At 32.6% G+C, this 15,770-nt stretch overlaps 2 protein-coding genes across 2 annotated transcripts; one reads left to right on the top strand and one right to left on the bottom strand.

Annotated features, from left to right (window-relative positions):
• Positions 1–601: 601 nt before the first annotated feature.
• LOC107063252 (leucine-rich repeat extensin-like protein 3) lies at positions 602–1,054 on the bottom strand. Its single transcript, XM_015314879.1, has one exon. The coding sequence runs from the start codon at positions 1,052–1,054 to the stop codon at positions 602–604; it is 453 nt and encodes a 150-aa protein (XP_015170365.1).
• Positions 1,055–7,337: 6,283 nt separating this feature from the next.
• LOC102584563 (beta-amylase-like) lies at positions 7,338–11,519 on the top strand. Its single transcript, XM_006360516.2, has 8 exons — positions 7,338–7,795; positions 8,634–8,699; positions 8,796–9,194; positions 9,290–9,454; positions 9,755–10,018; positions 10,130–10,339; positions 10,762–11,001; positions 11,085–11,519. Exons 1-8 carry the CDS (start codon positions 7,595–7,597, stop codon positions 11,274–11,276), a joined length of 1,737 nt encoding a protein of 578 aa, XP_006360578.1. The 5' UTR covers positions 7,338–7,594; the 3' UTR covers positions 11,277–11,519.
• The last annotated feature ends 4,251 nt before the right edge of the window (positions 11,520–15,770 follow it).

Below are 15,770 nucleotides of genomic sequence, written 5' to 3'. Positions count from 1 at the left end.
ATTTTCCATGAAGGCATGAACCATATCATCCTTTTGAGTTTGATTATTACGACCCTTTGCTCCTCTATTTAATTTGATTAATATTGAGATTGACCTCTTCTAATTCTTCTTGATTATCATAATTATTAGTCCAAATAAAAACCATCCACACAAAACCACTTGATCATTTTTTTTAAAAAAAATTATAAGGTGGAGAATCAATAGTAAATGTTTTGATAGTCAAACAATAGAGTTACTAAAATTTTCTCCCAGGAATTTATAGAATAATTTTGTGAAGTAATCGAATGAAGAAAACCAATGCTAACCCCAAATTCAATTCCATAAAAAGAATACTATTTTTGTCATCCCCAATTTTTCTCTTTTCCCCAATTAGAATAAGAAAAATTATAATCTTTGTTAATGTAAGAAAATTGTTCAATGGCTTAGCAGAATAAGCAAGAATCAGATTCATACTAAAAATTACAATGGAGGACAAAACTGTCTGCAAAAAAAATCAAATCTGCTACCAAAAACCAGTAGCAGCGTGATGCCAAATTTTTCTTTACAAAACACTAAAATGTTAATCGAAATTAAGGGTAACAGATGAGAAGATCAGAAAAATTTAAGATTGCACTGGACCTGGCGACACCGTCACGGGGCTGGGAGGGCTCAATGTTGGCGGCGGAGTTAATGAGACAGCTGGCGGCGGAAGCGGCGGCGGAGTAGAGACCACGGTGTCTGGAGGCGGCGGTGGTGTTAAATTAGGAGTTTCAGGGGTCGGATTATCTGGTGGTGGTGGTGGTGGTGGGGTTAAGTTAGGATTTGGAGTATTAGGTTGTGAAGGAGTAGAAATTGGCAATGGTGAAATTGGGTTATTGGTGTTAGTGGAGGTGGTAGGTGGTGGGTAAACGATGGGGCTTTGGTACTGATTTTGGTCACAAGAATCACCAGAACATTTGTTTTCCCCCTTTTGATTGTGATGCCTAAGTAACCCAAATCCCAATATAAGACCAGTAACAACTAGAACAGTGACAATGAAGATGAAGATCTTGGTTGCCTTCCCCACATAACACATTTTCTTCTCTTTTTTTCACTTTTCTGGGTTTGGCTAAAGAAAATGATGAGTAACTGAGTAGTTGTTGTTGTGTATATGAGCTAAGCTAGGCTGTTATTAGTAGTATTGTAACTTTTAGTTCTGCTTTTTCAATCTGTTGGCAGGTGAAACAGAGAGGGTCTGTTCCTTTGGCTTTTTTCACTTTTTGTATGTTGTTTATACTACTCTATACTTCTTTCTTTTCCTTCTTGTCATAATTTTTTTGATAGTTGGGACCAATTTGGACTACATTTTGAGTGAGCTGTGAGCACTTGGGATGCAAATGAAATGTCGATTTATAAGTGCAAGAAGTAATTTCGGAAATACAATAGGATTGTGTACGCCTAACCCTTCAAGTGTAGTGTTGATTTATCATACTTTCGTTCCCTATGTGCACCTAACAATGCATTTTCTTGAAGGATCTAGCACCAGTATTAATGAGTCCAAACGACTTAGATTTGAATTATAATTTTAAAAAATAAAGTGAGTTTAATACTAAAAAGTTTTAAAATTAAACCCATCAAATTAAGAGGTAAAGGTGGCAGTATGGCATGTGATACCAATTAGGGGAGAAATCATTGTTTAATGTTGGTTTTGTTTTGATTGTTACATTTCACTTAATAATTAGTTGTTAGGCCAATGAAGTGAATGTTAGTTGGTATGAGAATAATCGGATACCGATAGAAAAAAGTCGGGCTGATCTTTCTTGGTCAATTTCGGAACTTTTTGTCTTCATCAACTGTTCTTAATTAGGACAAAATTCTCTTCAGTTATCTTTATTATTAGATGTTTTTTGAGAATTGTATAATTAATTTTTTTTATTTCTTGTCTTGAATTTATACAGTAAAAATATTTTGGGGACATTTTTTTAAATTAATGATACTTATTTTAAGATGGTTGAGTATTAGTTTATTCCCAATCTCGTTAAGGAGGAGTTAATATCACAAAATGTCACTCAACTTTGAGAATTTATCTAGTGAAGGCATTAAATTTTATTTGTAGCAATAAAATCATTCAACTTAGGTGTTTGTATCAATAAAATCATTCAACTAAATTTATTATTAATTAAATATATGATATTCTTTTTTACCAAATAAAGTTCAATGAATTCTTAAAGTTGAGTGACCTTTTGAGATATTAATTTTGTTAAGGAGAGAGGGCGAGGATCTCTAAATTGATTTTTTTAGAAAGAGATATGATTAGTTTAATGCACTACCATACCATTATATATAATTTTAATTTTGACTGAAGATAGTTGACATATAGAAGTAGTGAAAATTAAACATTTCACCATAATGGCTTCTCACTTCTCTAATTAGATATAGATACAGACAGTGAGTACATATCTTAATCAGTGTTAAAAGTTAGATGTGAGGCAGAGCATTTTACTTAGCATATGATGAGGTGTAAGTCTCGAGATATGGGGTATTAAGTCTTATGAATCTTTAAAATTTTAATTTATAATATAGTATAATAATATAATAATAAAAAATTACAAAAACACATCAATTGGAAATAATCACAAACATGATTAAAAAAACTCATAGAAAATAAAATTTCTAACATGATTATATAAGTACAAATAATCTAATATATAAACTTTCTAATAGTAAAAAAATCATTATTTCTAAAAATATATTATTATCATACTATACAATTTAACCCCTAAAAGAAAATAATCAATAAAACTTATTTGTATTATAATAAAAACATCACTCCATCATAAATAAGAATAAAATTACTTTCAAATAGTTAAATAAAATATGATAATTTGAGGGGATTTTGCTAGAGCCCACTCTGAAATGACTCCCAATAAAGTCTTTTATAACACTGATCCTAATCCCTTCTTAATAAATTTCTATTTTAAAAACCTTTGATTAAGATGAGGTAGAAGATGTACATGTGCCCCATGTCTTACTCATGCTTTCACAACTACACCTCACTACCCACCCACGCCTAACCAAGGCCCCAATCCAACCCAACCCATACAAGGAAAAGAAGAAGAAAAGTTCAAAAAATTGCATATTGGCTATAGTTACTTTTCACAAATTTCAACCCTCAACCATTATTAAACAAATAAAAATCTCACCCATTGTTGACAGCCTTAAACTCAACCTCTTCCATAGGCTCCACTCATATCTAAGTCTATTAATGCCCATACTCCAATGCAGACTGTCTTTCCCCATGTTTTACTTCTTACGATTGATATTTTTGTTCTTTGTCCACTTTTTCATTTTTAGTTGTTTTTAATTATTTATTTATTTTGACAAATTAAGAAAGGATAAAATATTTTTACCTATTATATCCTCAATTAATTACTTTGAAAAAGGTAGAACTTTTTGAAAATCTTAAGTTTTTAATTCATGAACTTCATAATTAATAGGGATAAAATGGTAAACTCACTATGTCAATAATTGTTTTCTTAATAGGTGTGTCAATTCAAAAGTGGACAAGTAATTAAGGACATAGGGAGTAGTAACTTGGACAGTTGGATCGATACTAGTTTCGCATCTTGTCTCAATTTGTTTATCTTATTTTAATTTAATATAAAATTTAAGTAATATTTTTTTTTTAAATTATATGATTATAAACTAAAGATATTTCAAATGTGCCAAAATGTCAAAATATTATGATCGTAAATATGTCATTTGAAAAGTTAAGAATAAAAGGTTGAAAAAAAGAAGAAGACATTTTTTATGAAATAGACTGAATTAAATTGGAAGAAGTACTAGAAATGTGATCAACAATGAATAATCTTTTCTATTTCTCATTCCGTGCTTGATATATTCTTCAAAATTCTAATTAATTTGAATTCATTACCAGACCCATAAAATAAAAAGCTCTCAAATAAAACTCGAAACTTATAATTAAAATCACTAATACAATTCATTTATCTCATTTTTTTCTTCCATGCATGCGTAGGTGCGAATAAATGTGGAGGTGTTAGTAGGAGGATATTTGGGAAAACGAGCCTACCAGTATTGCCTGCCATGTCACCCTTAAATGAAGCTGGCAATGCCAGTGCCTTTTGGTTTTTTTCTTCATTGACCTCTTAATTTACATCAACATCCTTAATATTTCCATAAACTAACAAAAATGCCCCCATTTCTTCTCTTTTTCCCCCTTCATCTCTATTGACTTTTCATTTTTCACCTTGTATTTTTGTATGATTCACGGGAGTCCTGCTGCAGTTTGCCACATCACAAGTTGAAAGCGTGGCACCAACTCACTTGTTTGTCAATTAGTATCTCTTTTTAAATAGTTATAATCTAAAAGTTACCTTTATAACTTAAAAAAATAATTTAGCCATGCTTTATTATTATAGAAGAGTTTTAAGTTCAAATTTTAAAATTTGATTTACCGTAAATACAAATTATTCTAAATAAATATTATATCAAAAGAATTAAAATATTAAAAGGAGTTCATATCTAATCTGTTTAGAGGACGATTTTGAGTTGATGTTCACTGAAATCCGTTATTAAAAGTTTTGAAGCTCAAATTTTAAATCTTGACCTATCGCAAAGGTGAGCAATTTCGAGTGAATAATATAAAAAGAGACTTAAAACATCAAGAGCGATTCATATCTAAAAATTTGGACTATTTAGAGAAGATTCGAGTTGGTTTGGATTGAAAACAAAATATTCAACACAAGTGCTCAATGAGAAAGATGAACTGCTGCAATATATAAATATTATTGTATAACAATGTATATGAATATATATACATTTCCGATACATAATTATATAGCATATACACTATTTGTACAATATAGATATGTTACATATATACTACGTATACATGTGATTATTTAACTGATTTTTTTTATCGATGGTATATTTATGTAAAGAAGACCTATTAATTATATATGCTACAGTTAGTGTAGAATCAGAATACATAAAAATGATTGTCATTATAGTATTAAGTCCAATATAAAATTACATGTATGGACGACAGGGTGACCCCAATCCTTATTAACTATAGAAAGTTATACATTTTAAGGAGCAAACTATCAGGTGAATTGTGGTTGTTAATTATTATAGCCAGCCTTAAATGCTCCAAGTCAAAATAAAAATCCAATCTGTCCATACCGATTGATCCAAAACGAACATAAAACATCCAATCCAATTCAGACTTTTTGTATTATAATTTCTTCAATCCAAAAAAGCGAATATCCAAACCAAATTTTCCACATTTAATCCAAACGGCCCAAATGTTCGCCCCAGGTTCAACCCTTAAATACACATTTTTCAATAAGATTTTTACGTTGTATATTACTTGGTTCAACTTTTAAATTGGATTCATATATATTTTTTAATTATCATATCTTATTTAAAAAATGAAAAATTGGCACAACATATGACAACTTATACCTTAAATTGGTGATAAATAGCCTATTTTTATTTTTTTGGCAAATAAAGTTTTTTATATTTATTTTGTCACTCAATAGCCATGTTTTGTTTCTTGAATAGTGCAGCTTTTTTTATCATAGTATTTTTTCAACTCTCGCTCTTTTTTCCTCTCTTTTTTCTCCGACTTTCAAGTTTTAAAATTTCTATTTTCTTCCCTAAAATATTTCTATTAGAGATTAATTACATCAGTTGACTCTTCACAATAAGTAATTCAAATCACATCAAATATTTTACTTAGTTTCTGTTTGCCTTAAAGTGCATGCAGATTTGGAATTGAAACTCATCTATGTTGGATCTGCTGAGGATGATACATATGACCAACAACTAGAAAGTGTGTTTGTTGGCCCTATTTATCCATTTTTCTTTCCTTAATTAATTAATATATTTATGACAATTTTATAAAATATTGAATTTCATTGATTGAATTTGATGAATATTATTTTTTTCTCAAACAAGTGTATACAATTTTTTAATGAATACAAACTAATATATAACAATGTAAAATTATCTAAATTTGTAAATGAATTTTGTTGTTTGCATTCTAAAGTTGTAATACAAACAAATGTATATCTATTTATTAGATCAATACAAACCAATGTCTATCAATAAATACCAATTTTGATCTAAACAAATATATACAAATTTGGTAGGTGAATACAGATTAATGTATACCTACATAAAATTAGAAAGATACTAATACAAACAAATGTATATCTATTTATTAGATCAATACAAACCAATGTCTATCAATAAATACCAATTTTTGATCTAAACAAATATATACAAATTTTGGTAGGTGAATACAGATTAATGTATACCTACATAAAAATTGAAAGATACCTAATACAAACAAATGTATACCAATTTATTAATGAATACAAATGTATCCAATGCAAATATATACCTATGTAAAATTAGAAAGATAATAATGCAAAATAATTTGTAGATAGTGGACTACGTAGGAATAGAAAGAAAGAATAGTCATAATCAAATATCTTTGGCTAATTTTAAGGAGAGAGGTAATTCCAAATAACCTTTTGCTAATTTTAAGGAGAAATGGTTGGAAGTCAGAACAGAGATGATAAATATCTTTTATTATTTTTTAAATTTTTTTTTGAAGAAAGATGAGTGTGAATAGGAATTCCTCTCCTATATTTGTGCAAAATATATCTTATCACAATTAATTGCCAATTCTTTTAAGACTTTCATTTGCTAAATGATTACTCTATTTAGCTAAAACTTGTCATCAATTTAATCTAAGAGTTATATGTATGTATCAATTCCTAAACGTATAATTTTGAAAAATTCCCTTTTTTTATACATAAAAAAAACTTGGTATAATTTTGAAAATTTCCCCTTTCATACCTTAAAAAAAAACTTGTGAAGTATATATATATATATTATAGCTTGAGTTTGAGTCAATTGAGTATGTACATTAGTTGCTTGTATACTGGTTTAGCTAATAAAATGTCCTGCTAGCACGTGTTGTTAAAAGATGACAGAGTAGCAATAGTCGAAAATCTACTTTTGATATTTATTTATTTTTGAAATGCAAAATTTGAACAGAAAGAAATTTATTTTATTTTTATATAAAATACTCTGATCACTCTACAATTCATGTGAACATAATTGGTGCAAAAGCTGAAAAAAGGGCTACTAGGAAAACGACACAAAGCAAAAAGAACACGATTTGATGAAAAAGATGTACGTGCCTACTCCTTCCGTCCGTTTTAAATTAATTGTCATATTTTTCCTTTCGTATTTAACTCGAAGCTAAATTAAATTAAATCATTTCGAATACGATTTGATGCCAAAAAAAAAATGTATGTACGTGCATGAAACGGAACTCTATGCTACAGTTGTTTCGTTTTCAATGTTTTTGTGGTAATAGCTAGAACTAGAAGAATCCATTTTTTTTCAAAATCAAATTTTAGGATCCACACATAGAAAAACATTGCAGTCCACAAAAAAGTGTTCCATAAGGATTATTTGATTCTGTGTGATGAATGTCTTTACACTAGATATTTTTAACATTTTTCTTTTGCAATGCTATAAATTAATATTGTTCTGAATTTTTAAGCCAGAAACAGGAGGAATTTTGTTGATATTTTAGATGAATATCAGCATGGCTAGCGTTGGAACTTCAAATTTAGGTGTTTTGCCTGAGGTAATGGGATTTCCACACCAAGAATTATCTGTTGTCATGACTAAGAAATTTAATCTGGCAAGAAAACAACTTCTCCGGCAAAATATTACATTTTCTTGTAATCGAAAGACTGGAATTACTCGAGCCATTGCACCAGAAGCAACAAAGGTAATATTTTTTCCTCTGTTCTTTCAATTTTGAGTATTTTGTGTGCCTGTTTTGTGGAGAGGTGATTTGACAGCACACGACACACCTGTGTGAGGATATGTTTACCTTCTATGTTTTGTTATTATTGCTTTCTTATTATTTTACTCTTCGATCTAGTATTACATGTTGTTTTCTTTGATTTGATTGTTATATTATTTGTTGTTGCTACTTCTCTTTTCTTCATTGTTTTTGTACCTGTTTTGAGTCGAGGATCTATTGGAAATAGTCAGTCTAGCTATCTTGACAAGGTAGGGGTAAGGTATGTATACTCTATCTTTCCAGACCCTACTTGTGGGATTAGACTGGGTACGTTGTTGTTGTGTGTCTGTTTTGTGCAGAGACTGTGAATGAGAAGTGATTTATGTGCGCGTTGAATGATTTTTGGCACTGATCGTCTACCCCTATGATATGTGTCTATGGTAGTTGTTTAAGAAACTGATAGCTTTTGGTAATTTAGGAGTAGCATTATCAATAGTAAAACACTTTCCTTCAATGGTGGCTTTGCAGTTTGAAGATGTTCTGTCATCGTCGAGGGGTTTATTGTTATGTTTTCTTAATCTAATCTTTATTTGGAGTAATTTCTGTTTGATAGTAATTCCTAGATAGTCCATTGTGGGCAAGTAGATATTTTGACTAGGCCAATCTTTCTGAAGATATCCAGTGAGGTAGAGAAACAATTATGCATATAGTTCACAAAACAGAACGGAGATAGAATACCAACCTGCAACATCTACATTGTCTTTAGAGAATTTGATATTTCATAGAAGAATAAATTCTCTGAGTTTCTCTTTTTATGCAGGTTATGGGTCCAACATTGAGTAGTGTCCCTTTAGCTAACTATGTGCCTGTTTATGTAATGCTTCCAGTAAGTCATAAACCTTGTCATTGATCATGAAACTACATTGATGCAGATGCTAGTTTTAACATTTTCCGTTTCTTCTTTTCTGCTGGTGACAAACAGTTAGATGTCATTTCAATTGACAATGTTTTTTGGGACCAAGGTAAGTGTGAGAAGCAGTTCAAGGAGCTGAGAGAAGCTGGTGTTGATGGGATCATGGTGGATGTCTGGTGGGGAATTGTAGAGTCCAATGGCCCCGGGCTATATGATTGGTCTGCGTATAGGAGTTTGTTCCAACTTGTTCAAAAGATTGGCCTCAAAATACAAGCTATTATGTCATTCCATCAATGTGGTGGCAATATAGGAGACGATGTTTTCATTCCTATACCCAAATGGGTACTAGCTATCGGAGAAAACAACCCTGATATTTTCTATACTAATCGGACTGGTACAAGGAACAAGGAATGCCTCTCACTTGCTGTGGATAACCAACCTCTGTTTGAAGGTCGAACTGCTATCCAGGTAATTCTCAGAAGGATCAATCCAACTCTTATGCTCAGATACGGATAGACGTATTGTTTTATGAGCTTAGGCTCTACTTATCCTGATGCATTTAGATTTACAGCGACTACATGAGGAGTTTTAGAGAGAACATGTCTGATTTCTTGGAAGCTGGAAGCATAGTAGACATAGAGGTAGGACTTGGTCCTGCCGGTGAGCTTAGATATCCGTCGTACACTCAGTCTCAAGGATGGAAATTCCCCGGCATTGGAGAATTTCAGGTCAGACTTGGCTCAAGCTGCTACTTAAAGATCAACCACTTTGTGACTCAAGATTCTTAACTTCTTATTCATTTTGCTACTTTCGAGGGTGTTTGTCTAAGCTTATAAGTCTAAGCTTATAAACTGGTCAGACTGGCTTATAAGCATTATTTTTATGCGTTTGGCAAATACTCAAAGTGCTTATAAGTTGGTCTCCCCCAACTTATGTTTTTTCAGCTTATAAACAATTTTAGTTTGACCAAAATATTTACTGTTTTATCCTTATAATCCGCTAATCCAAATGGGCTCTCAATGCTGTAGTGCTATGACAAGTACATGAGAACAGATTTCAAGGAGGCAGCAACAAAGGCAGGCCACTCAGAGTGTGATCTTCCAGATGATGCAGGAACATATAATAATGTACCCGCCGAAACAGGATTCTTTGGACCAAATGGCACATACCTTACCGAGAAAGGGAAGTTTTTCTTGACCTGGTACTCTAGCAAGCTACTGCTTCACGGAGATCAGATCCTTGATGAAGCAAACAAAGCTTTCCTGGGATGCAAAGTGAAGCTATCAGCTAAAGCAAGTCTTCATCCACCTGGAAATTCTTTAGTCTTGGCATTATTGATCCCTTTCGAGTTTTGACAGCACAAGTTAACAGAATTTTCCCTTCTGTCAATTTTGCTCGAGCAGGTAGCTGGAATTCACTGGTGGTACAAAGATGCCAGCCATGCTGCAGAGCTAACAGCAGGATTTTATAATTTGGATGATCGAGATGGTTATAGACCAATAGCAAGGATGTTATCGAGGCACTATGGTACCTTTAATTTCACGTGCCTTGAGATGAGGAATTCAGAACATCCAGCTTATGCTAAGTCTGGCCCTCAAGAGCTAGTTCAACAGGTTAGAAAAGAGAGTTGCATGTTTTATGCCACTTTAACATCCAGAATAGATCTTGGACAAACTGTGACTTAACGTTATACTCCCTCCGTCCCAATTTAAGTGTCCTAGTTTAACTGTGCACTAAGTTTATGAAAGGGGAGACACTAAATCTTGTGGTCTTAAATTAAAGATGCATGTGTGTAGTCCTTAAAATCTTGCGGTCTTAATCTTGCCATGTAGAATGTTGGAATTGGAAAGCTTACTAAATATAGAAAGAGACGCTCGTTTTGGGACAGATCAAAAAGGAAAGTAAGACCACTTAAACTGGGACGGAGGGAGTACCAGTTCTGAGAGACCTAATTTTACAGAGGAAAGACAACATTTTTTCGCGAACAACTAGCTAAGGACTGCTATTAACCAAGACTTTACCTGATTATGTACAGGTTTTGAGTGTTGGCTGGAAAGAGAACATTGATGTAGCAGGTGAGAATGCACTTGCAAGATATGACGGCTATGCCTACAACCAAATCCTTCTCAACGCTAGGCCAAATGGTATCAACAAAAACGGTCCACCAAAACTAAAAATGGCTGGGCTGACTTACCTTCGATTATCTGAAAAACTCCTTCAAAGCAGGAACTTCAGAACCTTTAAAACATTTGTCAAGAAAATGCATGCTGATCTGGTAAGTAGTAGCCTCTTAACTTTTCAGTGTTACTGTTAGAAAAGCGTTGAGTTTTTAATTCCTGCGATTGGTGTCTTTTACAGGATTACTGTCCTGAATACGAAAAACCAGCTCCCCTGGGCAGATCAAAAGGGGAGATTTCAATGGATGAACTTCTTGAAGCAACTCAACGAACAAAACCATTCCCGTGGGATGAACAGACAGATGCAAGAATTGGCGGTATATTGGCTGAATACTGGGATAGGCTGCTTAACAAGTTCTTTCTATCTAACTGATGCTTACTTTGCCATGAATTCACAAGCAAGGGAAGTCATTTTATGCATCTGCATTTATATGTAAATTTGAATGAAAAAATATATAGGAGACTTTTATGTCCATATTACAATACTCATACATGCTGCTATGAAAATTTAAATGTCCGTCTTATATTAGTCAAAATACTAGGTGATTTCTTCCCATTTGTCATAGCCTTAGTGGACAGAGTTACATGATATTCTGTGAAATTACTCGAGCCATATGCAAACTAGCCCCCGAGGTATTTTTTCATACCTCTTTTTAAGCAGTAACATAAATTGATTTATCATAAGCTGAAAGAAGAATTACCTTTAATACTTTTGGAATCTTGATTAAATGCAAATTAATGTTCTGTTATTTAAGAAAAAAAATTTTAATCGATTAACCAAACATAAACAATTAATTATTTAAAATGTATCAGCTTGCCCTGCTGGCTGCTATTATTGAACTCTCACTATAAAGTTTGAATTTTAGGCCCCAAACTTGTTGAAATGAAACAAAAATGTAGCAGCTTGCCCTGTAGGCTGCTATTATTGAATTCTCACTATAAAGTTTGAATTTAGGCCTCCAAACTTGTTGAAATGAAACAAAAATGTATCAGCTTGCCCTGTTAGCTGCTATTATTGAATTCTCACTATAAAGTTTGAATTTAGGCTCCCAAACTTGTTGAAATGAAACAAAAATGTATCAGCTTGCCCTCCCACCCTTTTCTCATCTCATCCTCATTATTATTTTTTAATTTTAATTTTTCTTTTTTCTTATACAAAACTGAAGATCATCGAACTTAGCTTTATCATTATTGTTCCCAAATTGAAGTTAATTTCCTTCAACAATGGCAGTCAAAAGTAAAATTGAAGCTAATTTTTTTCAAAAATGGCAACCAAAAATTGAAGCTAATCCCTTTTAATGATGACATCTTTAGCTATACCCTCAAGCTCCACATCTTTTATCAACAAGGTTTGTGCCTACATTAAAAGTAAATTTTGATGCAATTTTCTTGAATTTTGGGTGATTCATTGTTTGATGTTTTATAATTGTGGGGCAAAAAAATATCTTTCAATAATAATAAAAAGAAAAAAAAATAACTATTATTTTTTACGTGGCTCTGATGTAGGGTTGATGTGCAACTAATGTGGCTCTAACGAGACACGTGTGTAATTCACTTTCCATTGTGAGTCTAGTATTGTAGTGCTAGAGTGAGATTAAATTCACTTGAAAGTTGTTAAGGTGTATTTAAATACCCTTATATTTGAAGTGGTAAAGTATTTTTTCTACATAATTTGACATTCATGTGCAATGTACGTGTATCAAAACAAATTTGAAATAAATAGAATTTTGGAGAATTTGACGAAAAAGACTATTATTTTGTAAAACTTGAGAACAAAAGAACAATATAAAGAGGAAGAGAAGAAGAATATAAGACAAGAGGAACAATATAAACTAACTTTCTTTCTTTCAAGTGTATTCAACATTATTCTCAACACCACTATTTATAGGATTACATTGAGGAATACCAAAGGGTGTCATAAACATTACATTAAACCTTGAGAATTACTACCCATTAAGGAGAAAATAAACCTAGGAGTTATGGTCATCCAATTAACCATATTATCAACAACATTACTACCAATAAAGGATGAAATTAACCTAGGATTTATGGTCATCCATTTGATCACATTATCAACAACATTACTACTCATAAAGGAGGGAAATTAACCAAGGAGTTATGGTCATCCATTTAACCACCAAAATGATTTACAACACTCCCCCTTGGATGGCCATTGATAGATAATATGCCTTGTTAAAACCTTACTAAGAAAAATCCATGTGGGGAAAAAATCTTAGTGTAGGACAAAAGAGTACACATATCTTGTAATACTCTTTGTTTGCTGCCACTTTAAAAACCTTGCCAGGAAAATCCATTGGGATAAAACCTAGGTCAAGGGAAAAAAAGTGCAACGCGTAGTTTACTCCCCCTGTTGCGAACATCATTTAATTTCTTGGAGATGACGCATTCCAATCTTGAATACCAACTTTTCAAATGTTGAGGTTGGTAATGCTTTAGTGAACATATCCGCTAAATTATCAACTGAGCGAATTTGTTGAAGATTTATTTCACCTTTCTTCTCAAGATCATGAGTGAAAAAGAATTTTGGTGAAATCTGTTTTGTTCTATCTCTTTTAATATATCCTCCTTTCAGCTGAGCTATACATGCGACATTGTCTTCGTACAATGTAGTTGGAATATCTTTTTCCATAGAAAAACCACACATTTTTTTAATATGCTGAGTCATTGATCTCAACCAAACACATTCCCGACTTGCTTTATGGATGGCTATTATTTCTGTATGATTTGAAGAAGTAGCAGCTAATATTTGCTTTATTGAACGCCAAGATATAGTTGTGCTTGCATATGCAAATAAATAGCCTGTCTGAGATCGAGCTTTATGTGGATCAGACAAATATCCAGCATCTGCATAACCTATCATTTTTGACTTGAATTTATTAGAATAAAATAATCCCATATCAATGGTTCCCTGAAGATATCTGAATATATGTTTGACTCCATTCCAATGTCTCTTTGTTGGGGACGAGCTGAATCTTGCCAATAAACTTACTGCAAAATAGATATCTGGTTGGTATTATTAGCAATATACATAAGCCCCCCAATGGCACTAAGATATGGACTTTCATTGCTAAGAAGCTCTTCATCATTTTCTTGAGGCCGAAATGGATCCTTATGTATGTCAAGCGATCTCACAACCATCGGGGGTACTCAATGGATGTGATTTATCCATGTAAATACGCTTTAAACCTTTTCTGTGTATGCTAATTGATGGACAAATATTCCATTTTTCAAATGCTCAATCTGTAAGGCCAAAGATAAAATTTTGTCTTACCAAGATCTTCATTTCAAATTCTTTCGTTAAACACTCAACAGCTTTTAAAAGCTCTTTAGGAGTGCCAATGATAGTTCAATCATCAACATACATATCTATTATAACAAAATCAGATCCAGACCTTTTTATAAAAACACAAGGACAAATAGGGTCATTTCTGTAAAAATTGGCTAAGACGATTATACCACATTTTCCCTGATTATTTCAATCCATATAAGGATTTCTGAAGCCTTATCGAACAATTTTCTTGCGAATTTTTATATGCTTCAGGAACTTTCATGAAAATATCGTGGTCTAATGAGCCATTTAAATAGGCTGTGATAACATCCATTAGATGCATTTCAAGCTTTTCATGAACTGCCAGATTTATTAGATATCTGAAGGTAATTGCATCCACCACAGGAGAATATGTCTCCACATAATCAATGCCAGGCCTTTGCGAAAAACCTTGTGCCACAAGTCGTGCTCTATATCTTACGATTTCACCTTTTTTCATTTCGTTTTCGCACAAAAACCCATTTGTACCCCACTGGCTTGACACCTTCAGGTGTTCGGACTATTGGTCCAAAAACTTCATGTTTTTCAAGTGAAGTCAATTCCGCTTGAATTGCTTCCTTCCATTTTGGCCAATCATTTCTCTGTCTACATTCATTGACAGATTTTGGTTCAAAATCCTCACCTTGTTGCATTATTTCAACAACAGCATTATAAGCAAAAATATTGTCTACCACAATACTATTTCGACTCCACCTTTTTCTCGTTGAGACATAACTTATTGAAATTTCTTCATTCTCATTATTTTCAGTTATTTGGACCTTATTTGTGGTCTTATCATTTGTTATGTCTCAGAGCTCTTCTTAAGCAATTTCCTCCATGGTATGATCTGCATGATCATTTGTTCCTTTTCTTTTTCAAGGATTTTTATCCTTTGAACCAATTGTCCTACCACGTTTTAAAAGTGATTTAGACTCATTTGCTTTAACAATTTATCCTACCGGGACATCAAATTGAACTGGAGCATTTACAGATGGAATATAAGATTTAGTAACCCTTGGAAGGTTAGTAAATGCATCTGGCAGTTGATTTGCAACATTTTGCAAATAAACCATCTTTTTAACCTCTTGCTCACATTGATTTGATCGAGGATCTAAATGAGATAGAGAAAATGAATTCCAATCTATCTTTTTTTTCAACTGCTTATGTTCTCCCCCTAATGTTGGGTATACTGATTCATCAAAATGACAATCAACAAACCTTGTCGTAAATATATCTCCTGTTATAGGTTCCAAATATTTGATAATAGAAGGAGATTCATACCCAACATACACCCCAACCTTCTTTGGGGACCTATCTTTGTGTGTAGCGGTGGGGCAATCGAAACGTATACCGCGCATCCAAAAAATTCTAAGATGGGAAATATTTGGCTCATGACCAAAAACCAACTGTAATGGAGAGAATTCATGATAACCAGTTAGCCTTATGCGCACCAATGCTGTTGCATGCAAAATAGCATGCCCCTATATTAAAACAAGCAATTTTGTCCTCATTAACAATGATCTAGCTATCAATTGAAGA

This window comes from Solanum tuberosum, unplaced genomic scaffold (assembly GCF_000226075.1).
Source record: "Solanum tuberosum cultivar DM 1-3 516 R44 unplaced genomic scaffold, SolTub_3.0 scf00313, whole genome shotgun sequence".
Lineage (NCBI taxonomy): Eukaryota > Viridiplantae > Streptophyta > Magnoliopsida > Solanales > Solanaceae > Solanum > Solanum tuberosum.
This window is presented reverse-complemented; position numbering and strand designations above follow the sequence as displayed.